This window comes from Neolamprologus multifasciatus, chromosome 6 (genome assembly GCF_963576455.1).
Source record: "Neolamprologus multifasciatus chromosome 6, fNeoMul1.2, whole genome shotgun sequence".
In the NCBI taxonomy this organism is placed as follows: Eukaryota; Metazoa; Chordata; class Actinopteri; order Cichliformes; family Cichlidae; genus Neolamprologus; species Neolamprologus multifasciatus.
This window is the reverse complement of record NC_140444.1, coordinates 9,107,062-9,120,617: the sequence shown is the minus strand read 5'-3', so window position 1 is coordinate 9,120,617 and position 13,556 is coordinate 9,107,062. Positions and strand designations below refer to the sequence as shown.

Here is a 13,556-nt window from a genome sequence, read left to right as displayed (position 1 = left end):
TCCTAATGGGGACCTGATATGTTTAATATGCTGCTGAGAATATAGCCCAGAGTATAGCTTTTATTTTGGAAAGAGACATTTCTCTGTAATAAACTCTCTTTTCCAAAGATGAGTGATTTCTCGATCAGATAGATTTTTTTATTATTATTTTGTTGTTTCAGCAACATTAAATTTAAAAACTGTACTTTTGAGTTAAAATATATATTTATAATTTTAATAAATGACAAATTAAAAAGTCATGAAAATTTTTTGTGTCGAAAAAATATCGAACCTTGACACCAAAGTATCGAACCGAACCGTGAATTTTGTGTATCGTTGCACCCCTAATAATTTGATAAATAACTCTTAGGCAGGACAGAAGAACACTTTCAAACATGGCTCCTTGACACTATTGCACCTTTTCAATTTGGGTTTCCATGTTGGCTCTAAGTCTGCCAAGCTTTTGTGTCACTTGCAAAGAATGCAAGGTAAAAGTTTGGTCTGCTTTTGCTCATTTCAAGCCAAAACAGTAGAATATAAAAGGGAATTTGGTAGGTTTAGGTTTAACATCACATCTGCCCTTTTTCTCAAATGTTTCCAAGAATAATGGGTAATGATAATGAGCTGCAACACAAAAACACAGATGGGTTACTGTATATGATGTCAAAGCTTCTTCGTTAGCCTAGCAGTTAATAGTGTAATATTGTCATATAATAGAGCTGTCATCTCAAGAGATTCCCTTTGACAGTGTTGGAATTTTAGAGTCCTAACATAATTTACTTTGACTGACAGAGCAGAGACTTTTTCATATAAAAGGCATTGCTCTGGGTCCTCATCTTATCTCAGAAAAACTTCTAACCTCACACCAGGGTCTGCTCTGAGGGTGTCTGATATCTCCAATAGATTGCATTCTGGATTATTCCACCGTGGAATGTCAGTTGTAGGAATTAGAGCTCTGCTGTAGCCCTGGGTCTCGTTCTGACACATCTGCATGGTTTGAAGATCCAACAGGTTCAGTGGACAGTAATTCAGGCCTGGAGGATGAAAGTGTGCGTGAAGAAGCTTCTGTTTCAGTTTGTAACACATCTGCCCTCTGCTGAGCCCCTGGGCTGATCTTCTGGTCAGTCAGAGGACTGGTCAAGCCCAGGTTGGACAGGGCACCCAGAGTTCCATCTGGATCTACCATCATGTCAATTACTGTCAGTTTGGAGCAGAGAAAAACAGTCCCACTTAATACATCATAAGACCTCCCGTGGTGTAGACTGCAGTAACACTGCAGAATATAATACAACAATACAATATTTCACGCTTTTCTTCCAAAAACTAAAGAGAAGCATAGGTAGAGCCATACCCATCAGTTGTCTTTCCACCCTCTTCAAGTCTTGAATGATGGTTGAAATTTCCTGTTAAGAGAATGTGATAAAAAAATGAAAGCTGGTCTCAGGCCTGATTAAGTAAGTGAAGGCTCTTACAGCAAATAAATCAACTCGATTAATCTTTTCATTGCCTCAGGAAAAAGTTTGGAGCCGAGCCCTTTACACTCAGTAATGCTTTACGAGCCCTTTAACTTGTGTCGTGGACACACATATCTCTTTTCAGAGGTTCACATGAGGCCAGACAGTGTTACAGTTAGAATTTATGATCCTGCGCTGGAGAGAGGTAAAAGTGTGTAGAGGTAAAGTTGTAAGTCTTTTTTTTCTCCAAACAGTGTAATCACATTTGGTGCCTAAATACTGAAATTAATTTGAAGTTAATCTAAAGGGTGTATGACATTGTTGATTTGATTCTCCAAACAGCTATAGCACTGTGAGCACTCACTATGATTGCTTGGAATAAGTAATCAGAAAATGGTAAGGAATGACCGGATTTAAAATAGTGTTCAATTAATTCAAGCCAAGAAAAGGCTAAAAGATTACTTCTATAAATGTGTACTTATGGAATATACTGTGACTGTGGACTTCTTTTTTAAAATTTGGTTGAATTAAACTGTCCCCAATAAGGAAAGATGAGTTTGCGGTTGGTTATCTATCGGCTCACATTCCAGAAGCTTCAATACATTAAATGTAGAGTCTCCGTAAAATAAAGACAGAATCGGATCGCAATCTTGTTACACACTGTATCTGTTTTTCTCCATCGCAATGGTGAACAAGCGCTGTACTGACTGATGGACCAAAATGCTAGACTAATATTGTAATTTCTACACCAGTGCTGCCTATTTGGCTATAAATATCACAGTCCTGTCTGTTTCACAAGCCTTCAGCAGATTCATCACCTTGTTTGAGCTCTTGAGCAGTAAGGAGTCATGCTCTGCTTGCAGTTTGGTCTCAATCTCATCCCATTTTCGTTCTTTATCCTTGAAGAGGATCCTGCAAAGCCAGGTTGTTACAAAAATAGGATAAAAGTGAAATACATAAAACATGTTTAATATAGATTAAGTGACTGCTTAAATTATTTCATTCAGATGCCATCAGCACATTGTAGCAATGAAAAAATCAGCCTTTGAATTGTCATTCTAATGAGAAAAATATGTAACTGGGTGGCGGAGTAAGCCTGTGTGATGTGTCATTCAAACTGTGTCACCTGCTATTTCCAACAAAAAACACAGACAAGAATCTGTACACACAGACAATATTTGTATGATGCAATCCCTCTTTAGTGTGGGCATTGAATATATAAATAACCACAACAACACGTGAAAATCAATTTTTGTTTAGCGTAGTCAAACAATACTTGCCTGATTTTGCAGGTTGTTCTGTCAACAGATTGGCGTATCCTGGTTGACAGCTGAGTCACAGAAGCTAGCAGCAAATTGTCTGGGACCGCCTGAAAGACAGTAAAAAAATATCATCTGAATTTACCAGTTATAAATTAGTGACAAAAAGTGATTAATTGACACGGTAAAATGTAAACAACCTGTACTATTGCTACATTTAGATAATTTAAGTACATCATTTTTTTCATTAGCTTTACCACTGCTTTTAGGTTTAGATTGGCCTATTAAGGGATGACTGTAACTAGCATGTATCGAGCTCCCTCTAGTGACAAACAGTGGCACAGACTGACATGAACGTCTTCCTATTTTTGCTCTTAACATAACTCTAAACTTGCTGTGTATGCTGGTTCGCATACTTTCACTTTCTAATGCAGAGAAGCACATCAAATTCAAAATCTACATTAGCAGTATGGTACATAGCAGGCCATATATTGAGGAGAACATTATATTTAAAATTGAAGCAAGGCCTTACATCATCTCTATTCCATGTCTGTCGCCGAATGGACCGGGAGCTCTGTCCGCTAGACCTACGAGATCGAAGCTCCACAGACTGCCCATTGGTTCCCAGAATGCTATTATGCTGTGTGGAGGAGCCACCGAGGTCCAAACTGTCATCAAACACATGCTCCTCCAACTGAAACGGAAATAAAATATATTGAAAATTGATATTCTTTCCTCAGATCCTATTTTTTTGTCCATGTTATGTAATCAGACTTAAGAATTAAGAATCTGTATTCTATTAGCATTAGGATTGCTATGAATGTTATTGAATAAACTGAATCCTTATATTTTGTATGCTATAATTAGTTTAAGATGCAACAACTATACCAGAGCTCCAGGGTCGGTCGCTGCAGGGCTCACTGAGTCAATCTCCCCTGCCACATCATGAATCTCTCTGGCTAGCATGGCCAGGTCTTTTGCAAGATCTTGACTTATCCTGTGGAGCAAACATAAGTATGATGTTATTTTGTTGTGTTATTTTGTGATATTTATTTAAAACAAAATAACAGCTTTAAAATAAGATCCAATAAAAAGAACTGCAACCCTAAGCTAAAAAAAAAGAAGCAATAAAGAGGCACATGCCCTAAAGCAGGAAAAATGTGCTAGAATACTGCTATCTGACTCATTCATCCACTCATATACACAGGAGTACTTCTCACCTACGTACCTGGCTATTTCCTCGCTGTGTGCTGTCCAATCTCTCATATACTCATCCTGTTCCCTAGAGTGCTGCTTCACGGTAGCTAGGCCTGCAGGATTTGGGGTTGCTGGAGCTGAACCTCCAAGCTGGGCTACTCGAGTAGACGGGAATAGCCGTGTGTGCCCCTGCTTTGATATGTGACGATTTGAGCCATACTCATCCTCTGAGGTGGATGCATACTCCACGGGTACACGGCGCCACCGAGTTCCAGCTGAGGAAAGAATGGCAGTGAAGCTTAGATGAAGCTTAAGATGCCAGATGAATTCTTCTTTAAGTAGATAATTGCAGGTAACTGTACAATCTTTTGGCAGTCAAAGCATCATGAGGAACATTTAAAGACTTACATGCAGGTGTGGCATGTGATGAGGTTCCTTTACTCTTGTCAGGTAGCTTGGAGGCACTGTTAGCTCTTGCTCTGGGTCCAGGCATTGAAGTCACATTGGACCCTCTCAATCCTTGCCTGATGCCATAATCACCTGCACCGCGGGCACCCAGACCTCTACTCCTTGTCACAGTGGCCTCTGAGTCACTCTGGGCAGACGGGGAGCCCACTCTTGGCCTCCTAGGCTGTGCCAGAGCTTCTATTCTGGACATGCCTCTTTTTGCCATCCCTGTCTTGGATGTGGAACTAGCAGTGGAGGCCTCAGAGGCCACAGACATCCGGTCTAGGTCAGCAGGTTCAGTGTCTGAGGAATCCCCCAGCCGGGCTCGCCGCAACAGTGATGCCCTGGTAGGCCTGGGCTTGGGGACACTGGTGGCTTTACTGGCGGAAGCAGAGGCAGGAGCTTGACTGATCTTAGCCCGGCTAGACTTAGTGCTGGCTCCAACTGTTGTGCTCCCTGTCTGACCTCTAGCATGTGAGTATTTGGAGTCTTTCGTGGAGGTGGGCTGTGAGTCTGATAAGAGAGAATTGGAGTTGACATCATCATCAGTGAGATCCAGGGAAGTCCAAGGACGGTTTGGCTGTGAAGGACCAGAAGTTCTATTCTTGACCCTCTTGTCCTGGGTCTCCCTACCACCAGCAGGACCCTTGCCAGATGAGCACACTACAGTTTTTTCTTTCTGCTGTCCTGCTAGAGTTCGGCGTTTCTGGACTACTTTCCTTGCTCCATCAGCTTGGCTTACTGTACTTGTCGTGTCAACATCTGACTCTGGTGACATGGATCCTTCAATGGACTGACTTGGGGGATCGCCTTGGTCTGACACAGTGGTTTCTAGAAAGGCTGCTACAGCCTCTGAGTCTTTCTGCAGTGTGGCGCTGTCGATGCCAGGCTCTCTAGATTGAGTTTTGCCTGTGAGACCATCAATACGTGGTATGAGCTCTATAGGGACGTTGGAACTTGGTTTCTCCACAGTGAAGCTCTCCTGTCTCAACAGGGGTTTCCCACTACTTTCCCTGGCTTTCTCCTCTTCATTTTTCCTCCTCCGTACTTCCTCCATTCTTTTTTCCCCGCTAGTCATGGGACGAGGTGGGAGCTTTGACAACACACCTGACTGACTTGACCTCCCACCACCACTATCCTGCGACTTGGCTGGTGACGAACGACTAGGGCTGCAACTGTGACTGCCCACACCTCCTGTGCACTGGCCAGGTCGAGTCTTTCCTCTGCTCACCTTTTCCTCCTGGTTTTCTTTCTCCTGTAGCTCTGTGTCCTGTTTCTCCCCCATATCTGCACGTAGACCCGAGCCTGGGGTCCTCCTTCCTAGGCTGAGATCCTCACCAGGCAGCTGGGGTAGGGTTCTCCTCTTGCGCTCTGTGTACCCAGTAGAGGCAAAGGAGGCTGAGTGGCTGGATTCACTTATATCAGCTGAAAAGAAAGAAAATATTTGATCAAAATGTGCATTAAACATACATAGTGGATTATATACTGGTAGAATCAGTGCACTGCTAGAGGTGTTTGCCAGATTTATGACTTACGAATTAATTTGTTCCCGAGGGTCTTTCGTAGGTCAAAAACTTTCGTAAGTCAAAGCACCCATCGTGCCTTTTGAGTGAACGATAGGCTATAGGCTAATTGCTAACTGCAACAACAATACGTCGTACAAGTGGAACAGCAAAGTGCAAGTTCGAAAGCCAAGGGGGTTGTCACATGATTCGGAAAACATTGTGGGCATTCTGGGCTCAGCCAATCATAGCCAATGGATTTCGTTACGCGGGCATATTGCCGTAACACGGGCAGAAATATTGCCAGATGAGATAAAAGTTAAATTAATTTGTCAAGGATATGAATGCTTGCAGGCCTTCTTCGTTAAATTGGGTATTCGTAAGTCGGGGTTCCACTGTAGTTACTCAGAAAGGTTATTTTCTTTAAAAAACAAAAAAGCTGCAATTTCAGACACTTTGACTGAAAGTGGCACAAGTTAAGAAACTATTTTGTCTTCCACTTGTAAAATATTGCGATACTTCAATATTTTAACATGAAACCTCTGGCTTCACTGTGGTCACGTTACTCTATTATGCCAAATGCAAATAATTACAGTCTGCTGTATGTTAGTGAAATAAACAGGAACAAATCTTCCTCTTGGATATGAAAAGTTGCTTGCCTAATGCCTATTTGGTGAAATGTGACCAGCAGCCTGGCAGCTATGTTAGCTAACCTGAAGAAGGCGTCATACTCTTTCTGACACATGCCATTTTAGCTTCTGTGCATTTAAGGAGACCACCTAAGCTAACTTTCTTCTGAGTGGCTGCTGTGTGCCTAAGATGGCCACTCTATTTGTTGTCCACAGTCTGAAGAGTAGAAACTACATAAAGAGAGTGATAAGTTGTCATTGGTTGGCTATATTGCACAAACCAATTAAGAAGAAGGCCTTCAAGCATTCATATCCTTTACAAATTAATTTAACTTTTATCTCATCTGGATTACTCTTTGCATTGTAATTATCCACCACTGTAACAGTATACCATAGATATTACAGAAAAATGACAAGCCTAATGTGACAGACTGCTGTATAACTGAATTATGAGTAAATTTGTGACACCTGTCTACTTATGCTGCTTTTACAACATGTTTATCATTTAACCCCAGTGTGTGATTGGCCCCTGTGGACTTTGTTTAGCAAAAGTTTACATACTGAAGCATGAACAAAATGCTGAAATTAATTTAATAAATATTAAAGGAATCCTTTTTTAAGATTCAGTAAACCTAAACTTAATACCTCTGTCCTCCGTGACCAAGATGTGGCTTTCGCCTCCTGACCCTTCAGGGTCAGTCCTAATATGACTGGCAGCTAGAGTAGCCCACTGCGACACCCAGCGTGGACCACCCACCATCAACTCTTCAGACAAGACCTAAACAAGCAAACGTGGAAATAAAACAAAAACATGTCAATAACTGGAAACAGATGTTGCTTTAGTCAGACAGCTTATTGAGTATAACTTAGAAGAACGCTGTTACACCTCTGTCTCCATGCGTCCGGGTTTTCCTCGGTCTCCAGTGCCAGACCTTTGGGAGGTGAGTCTTTCTCTCTGGTCAGCACTGCCCACCCTGGACCCAGACTCCTGGTCCACACCAAACACCTAACATATACACAAGTAAGAAAACATATTATGATCAGGAGATTAGATGATAAACTATAAAAAAGAGTTTGTGCAAACACACTTTAACGTTTTTACCTTGTCAATCAGTTTCCTAGCCTCTTCTTCTTCATGATCTCCATTCTCCAGCTCGATGGTATAAGTCCCTCTATCACTATAATCATCTCCATGATGATAGCACTCGTCGCGCCCGCTCTGTTGATGGGGTGCTGAGCCACGTCTCCTCTCTGCCACTTTGGATGTTGAAGGTTTACGACGACGTGCAGGACTGTCTTCCTCTGCAAAGAGACCCTCTGGTACGTTTGCACGACCCTCTCTGATCTTCATCCCCGTGCTTCCCCAGAGTCCCCATGAGCGCTCTTCTAGCGCTGCAGCCCTGCGCTGTTCACCCAGTGCATTTTCTGAATCACTCTGAGTGCCATCCTCATGTTTACTACCTGGAGAGTGAGGTAATAGATCAAAATGTTGCATAAGAGTGATAAAGTAAGTATCGCATGTAATACTGTACACTATACCAAACTCTATATCATATAAACACACCTTTAAGACTCCGCAGTTGTACAGGCACATCGCTTTTCACGCTTTCTCCATCATCCTCTGCAACCGTTTCTTTTAGAGCCAATGGTAACTCATTCTGAGCAAGCCAGTCAGCAACTTTGACTTCTGCTGCGACCATGGCTGTCTGAAGAGGACTCAGCTCCTCCCCAACAGCCCTTTTAGGGCGTGGCCTGGTCTCTGGTCCTACCTTCGCAACCCTGTCTTTGACAGTCACTTTACCTGAGGCCCCAGGATCAAACTCAATGGTGAAGGAGGCGTGGCCATGGGCGGGCTCTGCTGCAGCAGAAGCACCACTCTCTTGTTCTTTTGAGATGGATTCACTGCTGACTTTACTTCCTGAGGGATCCTTTGCATCCTTTGTTGGGATCTCGAAGTAGCTAGGCTCCTGATTAGAGGCTGTTTGCAGGGTACACTTTGGGATCTCCTCACTTTTCTTAGATTCTGGCACAATTAATACAAAGATATTTGTCTGGCACCATAAAGTTTACAGAATATTTGTAATATTTCCAAAAAAGTAAAGCAAAGAAAACTGATAATGAGCAATAATTGTTGGTACCTGCTTCAACTTTTTCTCGTTTCCGGTCTGAACTCTTGTCCTCTGACTTTCCTGGATGCTGGTCTTCAGTGTCTCCATCTCCCCACCAGGCAGGCTGGCCATACAGGGGGGTACCCCTGTGCAGCACTGTGACATCCCCTGCCAAAACAGTACATTTCTTTATATATAGGAATGCACATATTTATTAATTGAGGCTTAGAGACCCTAAATAGGCTTCAGGTAAAGGTCATTGTAATGCAACATCCCCAATATTACTGCATATAATTTGCCATCTATAGTTAGGCCCTTGATTCAGTTAAATTCTATTTATATAGTGTCAATTGTCATTGACTTTAGTTGTTTTTCATAGTCTGTCAGGCCTTGGGGTGTTGCTGGGTGGACCACTGCATTCCTTTGTTTTCAGAATGCACCAGATTGTTTATTTCGACACCGTAAGATTTTGTGTCTACATCTCTTTGGATCATACTAAGAGTTCCAGAAAATGGATACCAAATGCAAGTTCAACATTTGGAATTAGCTGTCTTTTATCTGTCTAATTTGTCATTAAATAATAACAGAAAAGACTTCATCTGAACCTGTGAAAACAGGGAAATATATTTCACACATCTTGACTGTCTGATTTTGAATCAGAATTTTGTCCTAGAGTACGGCTGCTATAGTTTGTAGTCCTAAAATCTATTTAAGAACTACCTCTAAAAATTCTTTCATTATCAGTTTATGTATCTGGGAATATTTTATCGATTCAAGGTATTAGGTACTATATTATATGTGTCCAGTGTCCTTTAACTTTCAATGCTCAGACTTACCTGTTGCCTTGTCCTCTGACCTGTTGGCCTCACTTGGCTTGGCAGTGGCTCCCTCACACACCGGTGCAGCTGCTGCCTCAGGTGGTTTGACTTGAGATTTGGATGATTCTGCCTCTGGGAGTTTCTTCTGGTTCAACTGAAGTTGGCTGCTAAACTTTTCATGCTGACAAATTAAACAACAGAAACAAGGGGAATTAACAAAAGACAAAGGTTACACAATACTGTCAAAATAATTACGATGTATATCTTGTCTAGATTTTTTCTTGCTTTTTAATCTTCCAGATAGCATACAGTTAGGCATACTGATCGTATGCCATACTGTTCGCATATATTTTGAATGATAATGTGCTATGTTCATCTAGCTCATGAATAAGAAATCTGCATTTTTTCGTTTTTTTCCGCAGCTACCTGGGCAGTTTTTGTTGATGAAACAGCGAATTCATCAATCATGAAAAGTCATTTTGCCCACTTCAGCAGAACTCTTTGATCTATTCTCTACAATATTGCTCCTAACTGATGAAAAAGTACAAGATCTTTCCACCTATCCAGTTTCAAACACAACTATTTACACCGTCTTCAAACATATGAATATTGTTCTTCTGTGTAGCGTGTCATCTAACCTTGAGGGCCTCCTCAGGAATATGCATCTCTCCTCGAACCACAGTAAACAGGTTGGTATGTGAGACAAGTTAAGGTAAAAGATGACGAGCCCTTTGCAGGGATGAGAAACCTGCACTGATAGCCTTATCTATTATGCAGTAGGCAGAGTGCAATGAGAATTCACAGGCTATTCAAGAACAGATAAAGTTACAGTGCACCCCATGTTCACTGACCTTGTACTGCGTGCTACTGGGTTTGACAGATAACACAAGAACACATTCAAAGGATATCATATCCAAACCTCAATTTGTCATCAATTTTCAGCGTGACATAGATTTGCTCCTGTATTCTGACATCGTTGACAAATGTCTGGGAACAAACAAAGAACCAATGTGGTTAGGAACAACATATGAGGACTTTGTACAAAAGTGAGATGCTCAGTACTGCTTGCATAACAATGATGCTGTCCATAACACACAAACCAAGTGCCAATTTTGTACCAGACCTTTAGTCACAATCCTAACCAGATTTAACACAAAAAAGCTTATTTCATGTTGAATTTAAGCAGGGAAACATCTGTACACACATAAAAATGTTTGTACTCTGCCACTTTTTTCATCCATCTGTCTTAAAGCTCTTACCCAAATTAGGATCATGGGTGTGACCCTGAACATAGAGAGACAAACACACACACACACCCACGGTCAATTTAGAATCACTAATTAGGATAAAATTTATGTCTTTGGGTTATGGGAAGAAACCCACAGATTCACAGGAAGCACAAGAAGAACATGCAAGCTCCACAAAGAAAGGCCACAGTCGACTAAGAGGTTTGAACCAGGAGCAGTGAAGTGACAGCGCTAACCGCTGCACCATCAAGCTGCCTGTCATAAGCTATGTATAATATTTGCACTACCGAAAATGGCGCCTTTCAGTTTATTTAGGGTTGGAAAATAATTGAAATCCAAAGAAGAAACCAAATTATGTTAGAACAGGTTCACGACTACTTTTGTAAGCAGTAAATTGCTGAAGCAGTTAAGGGGCACTCTGGCAATTTAGTACTCAAAGTAATGCTTTTCTGTGAATACTGAGGGCTTAAGAGAAACGAATAAAAATTTGTAAAAACGGAAGCAGTAGAAGATGAGAAAGCCACGGCCCGAAAAAGAATAAATAAGAATAAATAAGGTATACTTTCAGGGAAATGTTTGATATTTAATTTTGGGACACGCTGATGTAGATTTTATTGCATTAAAAATCATTAGGCAGGGGTTGCTTTAAGACACATACACATAAATTTTAAAAAAAATTCACTCACCCCATTTAAGCTGCCCAGGTCCTTAACTTTGTGTTCATCCGTATTTGGCTCATAGTTGATGACAGCATGCTGTTTGTCCACACTACGGGACTAAACCATACAAGATCCAGTCAATCACTATAATCCTCACTAATCTCAGTGCTTCAGATAAAAATCCAGTCAGAGTAAGAATGACAGCTCAGATCATATGTCGGGTGGATTCACAGTACAGTACCTGCAGCATAAGCTCACAGTCATCCCTTCCTACAAAGATCATCTCTCTGGGGAGGCGATGGCGTGTCCCCCCACCGCTCACCAGGAACCAGGAAGTCAGACTCATCTCTGCCTGACAAGTTCACATGTGCCCCTTAATGCATCCTGCTGAAAACAAGAACAGTGTTAGACTGCAGTTTATAGCTATAAATCTATTAATGAGACCATTAAATATTTATCCTTCGATCAATGAAAAAATATACTCTTACACTGTAAACAGGAGTGGATGAGGCATGCTGTTTCATATAATTACATAAAGCAAAAATTATTTCAGCATTTGTGCGTGTGCTTGTGTGTCATATGCACAGTAGCTATTTCGGTTATCACCCGAGGATATTGGCAAGCTTATCAGTCCATGTAGTGCAGCTAACAACAAGAAATTAAAAAAAATGTAAGTTCCAAAAATAAAGAGACAGCTTACAGTATTTCAGGCATTCTTCTAAACTCCCAAAGTGAGTCACTCAGCAGGATTGTCCTGTCATCAGCTTCACAACGCACTCCACTGAAAAAGGAGGAAGAATAGTTAGATACTGTGCAAAAAGAGAGCACATGTGAGGGTGACAGGGAGATAGGGCTTAGAAAGAAAGAGATAGTAAAACATGTAATATGACAGCTAATTCAATCAGATCCAGAAGCTCTGAGCCAAACAGAAGACAGGCATATACACCGACCACAGGAAGTCAAGGAAACAGAGAAATTACAGACATAAATAAAAAATCCACTTCTCTGCTCCCCATGATTCTATCATATGATTTCCAGGCAATTGTCAGGATTCCCATGCACACAAAACAGCACAACAGTGCTTTTCACTGACACCCTCTCTGCATTATTAGTAGGCAGGCCTGCTGACTCATGCTCCGAGAGAGTCATAGGTGAATTAGTAAGATTTAATTACGCACACGTTGTCATATGTGAGGCTCCTTTTTGTACGTCAGCTCAAGCCCAATGGGACTTGACAGCCCCCAGCCTCCCAACAGAGAACTACGTGGTCCATCCTTTCAGTAGGCTGGCTCCTAGTGGCCCAGATTTTCTCTTTAGACGCTTGATCACACACACGGCTTCACCCACTCTGATATGAATCTCCTCTGCAAATGACCACACATCAACTGAGGCTGCAAGCGGCAGCAGCTGATGGGTTAGAGTCGGCCAATGACTAAGCCTGAAAATTAGCTCGGTTAGGCCATGTCTCAGTCCAGCGTTCATCGTGGAGCCATTTAAGAATGATACCAAAGACCAGTGAATAATAAGCAAAAAGTATCATCTAATTTCATCCCAATATCGCGCAGATTGTAGGATAAACACAAGACTGGCCACAATGAGTCTAACATTTATTAGCGACATGTCATCTGAAGCGTGCATTAATCTGTCACGTTCAGTACATCCCTTTACGCACACCTTTTAAGCCAAACACAGGCTAATTTAGACAGATATATGTTATCACGTGCTTTAAAGCTAACGAAATCATGTTTAGGATGCTGCCTGCTGATATCCCACGATCGACCATTATGGGCGACGTATAGGTCTGTCGCACAAACAGCGAAGCTCATTTCACTGTCTCCATCCTTATATTAGAGGAAGCAACCAAAGGCATCAGCGCAGGCCTGTTAGGGAAATAAAACAATGGCAAAAATGTCTCTCACCAGGTGCTCTATGGGCAAATAGCATCCGATGAGTAGAAGGTTATGAACAGCGATGCTGCTGCTGCTCCTGCAACCCCTCTGCCCAGCCTAGGTCCTTCAACACTGCTGTGTCTTGGCCTCAAGGTGGCGCAATGCGCTCATGTAGGAAAAGATGAGGTTATGTAATATAGACAGCAAACCATGAGTGGCCCATATTAGGTGGATGATGGATCATTTATTTTGGGCATAATTAATTTGAGTTGGCATATAAATTACAATCGTAAGACTGAAAATGCTGAAAGGTAGAGTACAATAATAGGAAATTAAATGCATGCATTGTATATAAATGATACGATTTG

General features: G+C 41.6%; 1 protein-coding gene across 2 annotated transcripts; it reads right to left on the bottom strand.

Annotated features, from left to right (window-relative positions):
• Nucleotides 1-461: 461 nt before the first annotated feature.
• Nucleotides 462-13,345, bottom strand: cep170ab (centrosomal protein 170Ab). Of its 2 annotated transcripts, none has more exons than XM_085162919.1 (20): nt 13,219-13,345; nt 12,000-12,080; nt 11,541-11,686; nt 11,327-11,416; nt 10,302-10,380; nt 10,032-10,090; nt 9,412-9,574; nt 8,606-8,743; nt 8,032-8,490; nt 7,570-7,928; nt 7,354-7,473; nt 7,113-7,245; nt 4,298-5,761; nt 3,921-4,164; nt 3,581-3,689; nt 3,225-3,386; nt 2,714-2,802; nt 2,252-2,345; nt 1,331-1,382; nt 462-1,176 (listed from the first exon to the last, which is right to left on the bottom strand). In XM_085162919.1, the coding sequence occupies exons 3-20, from the start codon at nt 11,643-11,645 to the stop codon at nt 914-916; spliced, it is 4,182 nt and encodes a 1,393-aa protein (XP_085019045.1). In that variant the 5' UTR covers nt 11,646-11,686; nt 12,000-12,080; nt 13,219-13,345; the 3' UTR covers nt 462-913. The 2 variants fall into 2 exon arrangements, with proteins under 2 accessions (XP_085019045.1, XP_085019044.1); XM_085162918.1 differs by having other exon boundaries at nt 11,541-11,683.
• Between the last annotated feature and the right edge of the window lie 211 nt (nt 13,346-13,556).

Coding starts and splice junctions, on each gene's coding strand:
- cep170ab (XM_085162919.1), bottom strand. CDS start 11,645: ATGAGTCTGACTTCCTGGTTCCTGGTGAGCGGTGGGGGGACACGCCAT. Junction 3,690..3,920: donor CACAGCGAGGAAATAGCCAG/GTACGTAGGTGA, acceptor TTTGCTCCACAG/GATAAGTCAAGATCTTGCAA. Junction 1,383..2,251: donor TGCTCAAGAGCTCAAACAAG/GTGATGAATCTG, acceptor TTCTCTTAACAG/GAAATTTCAACCATCATTCA.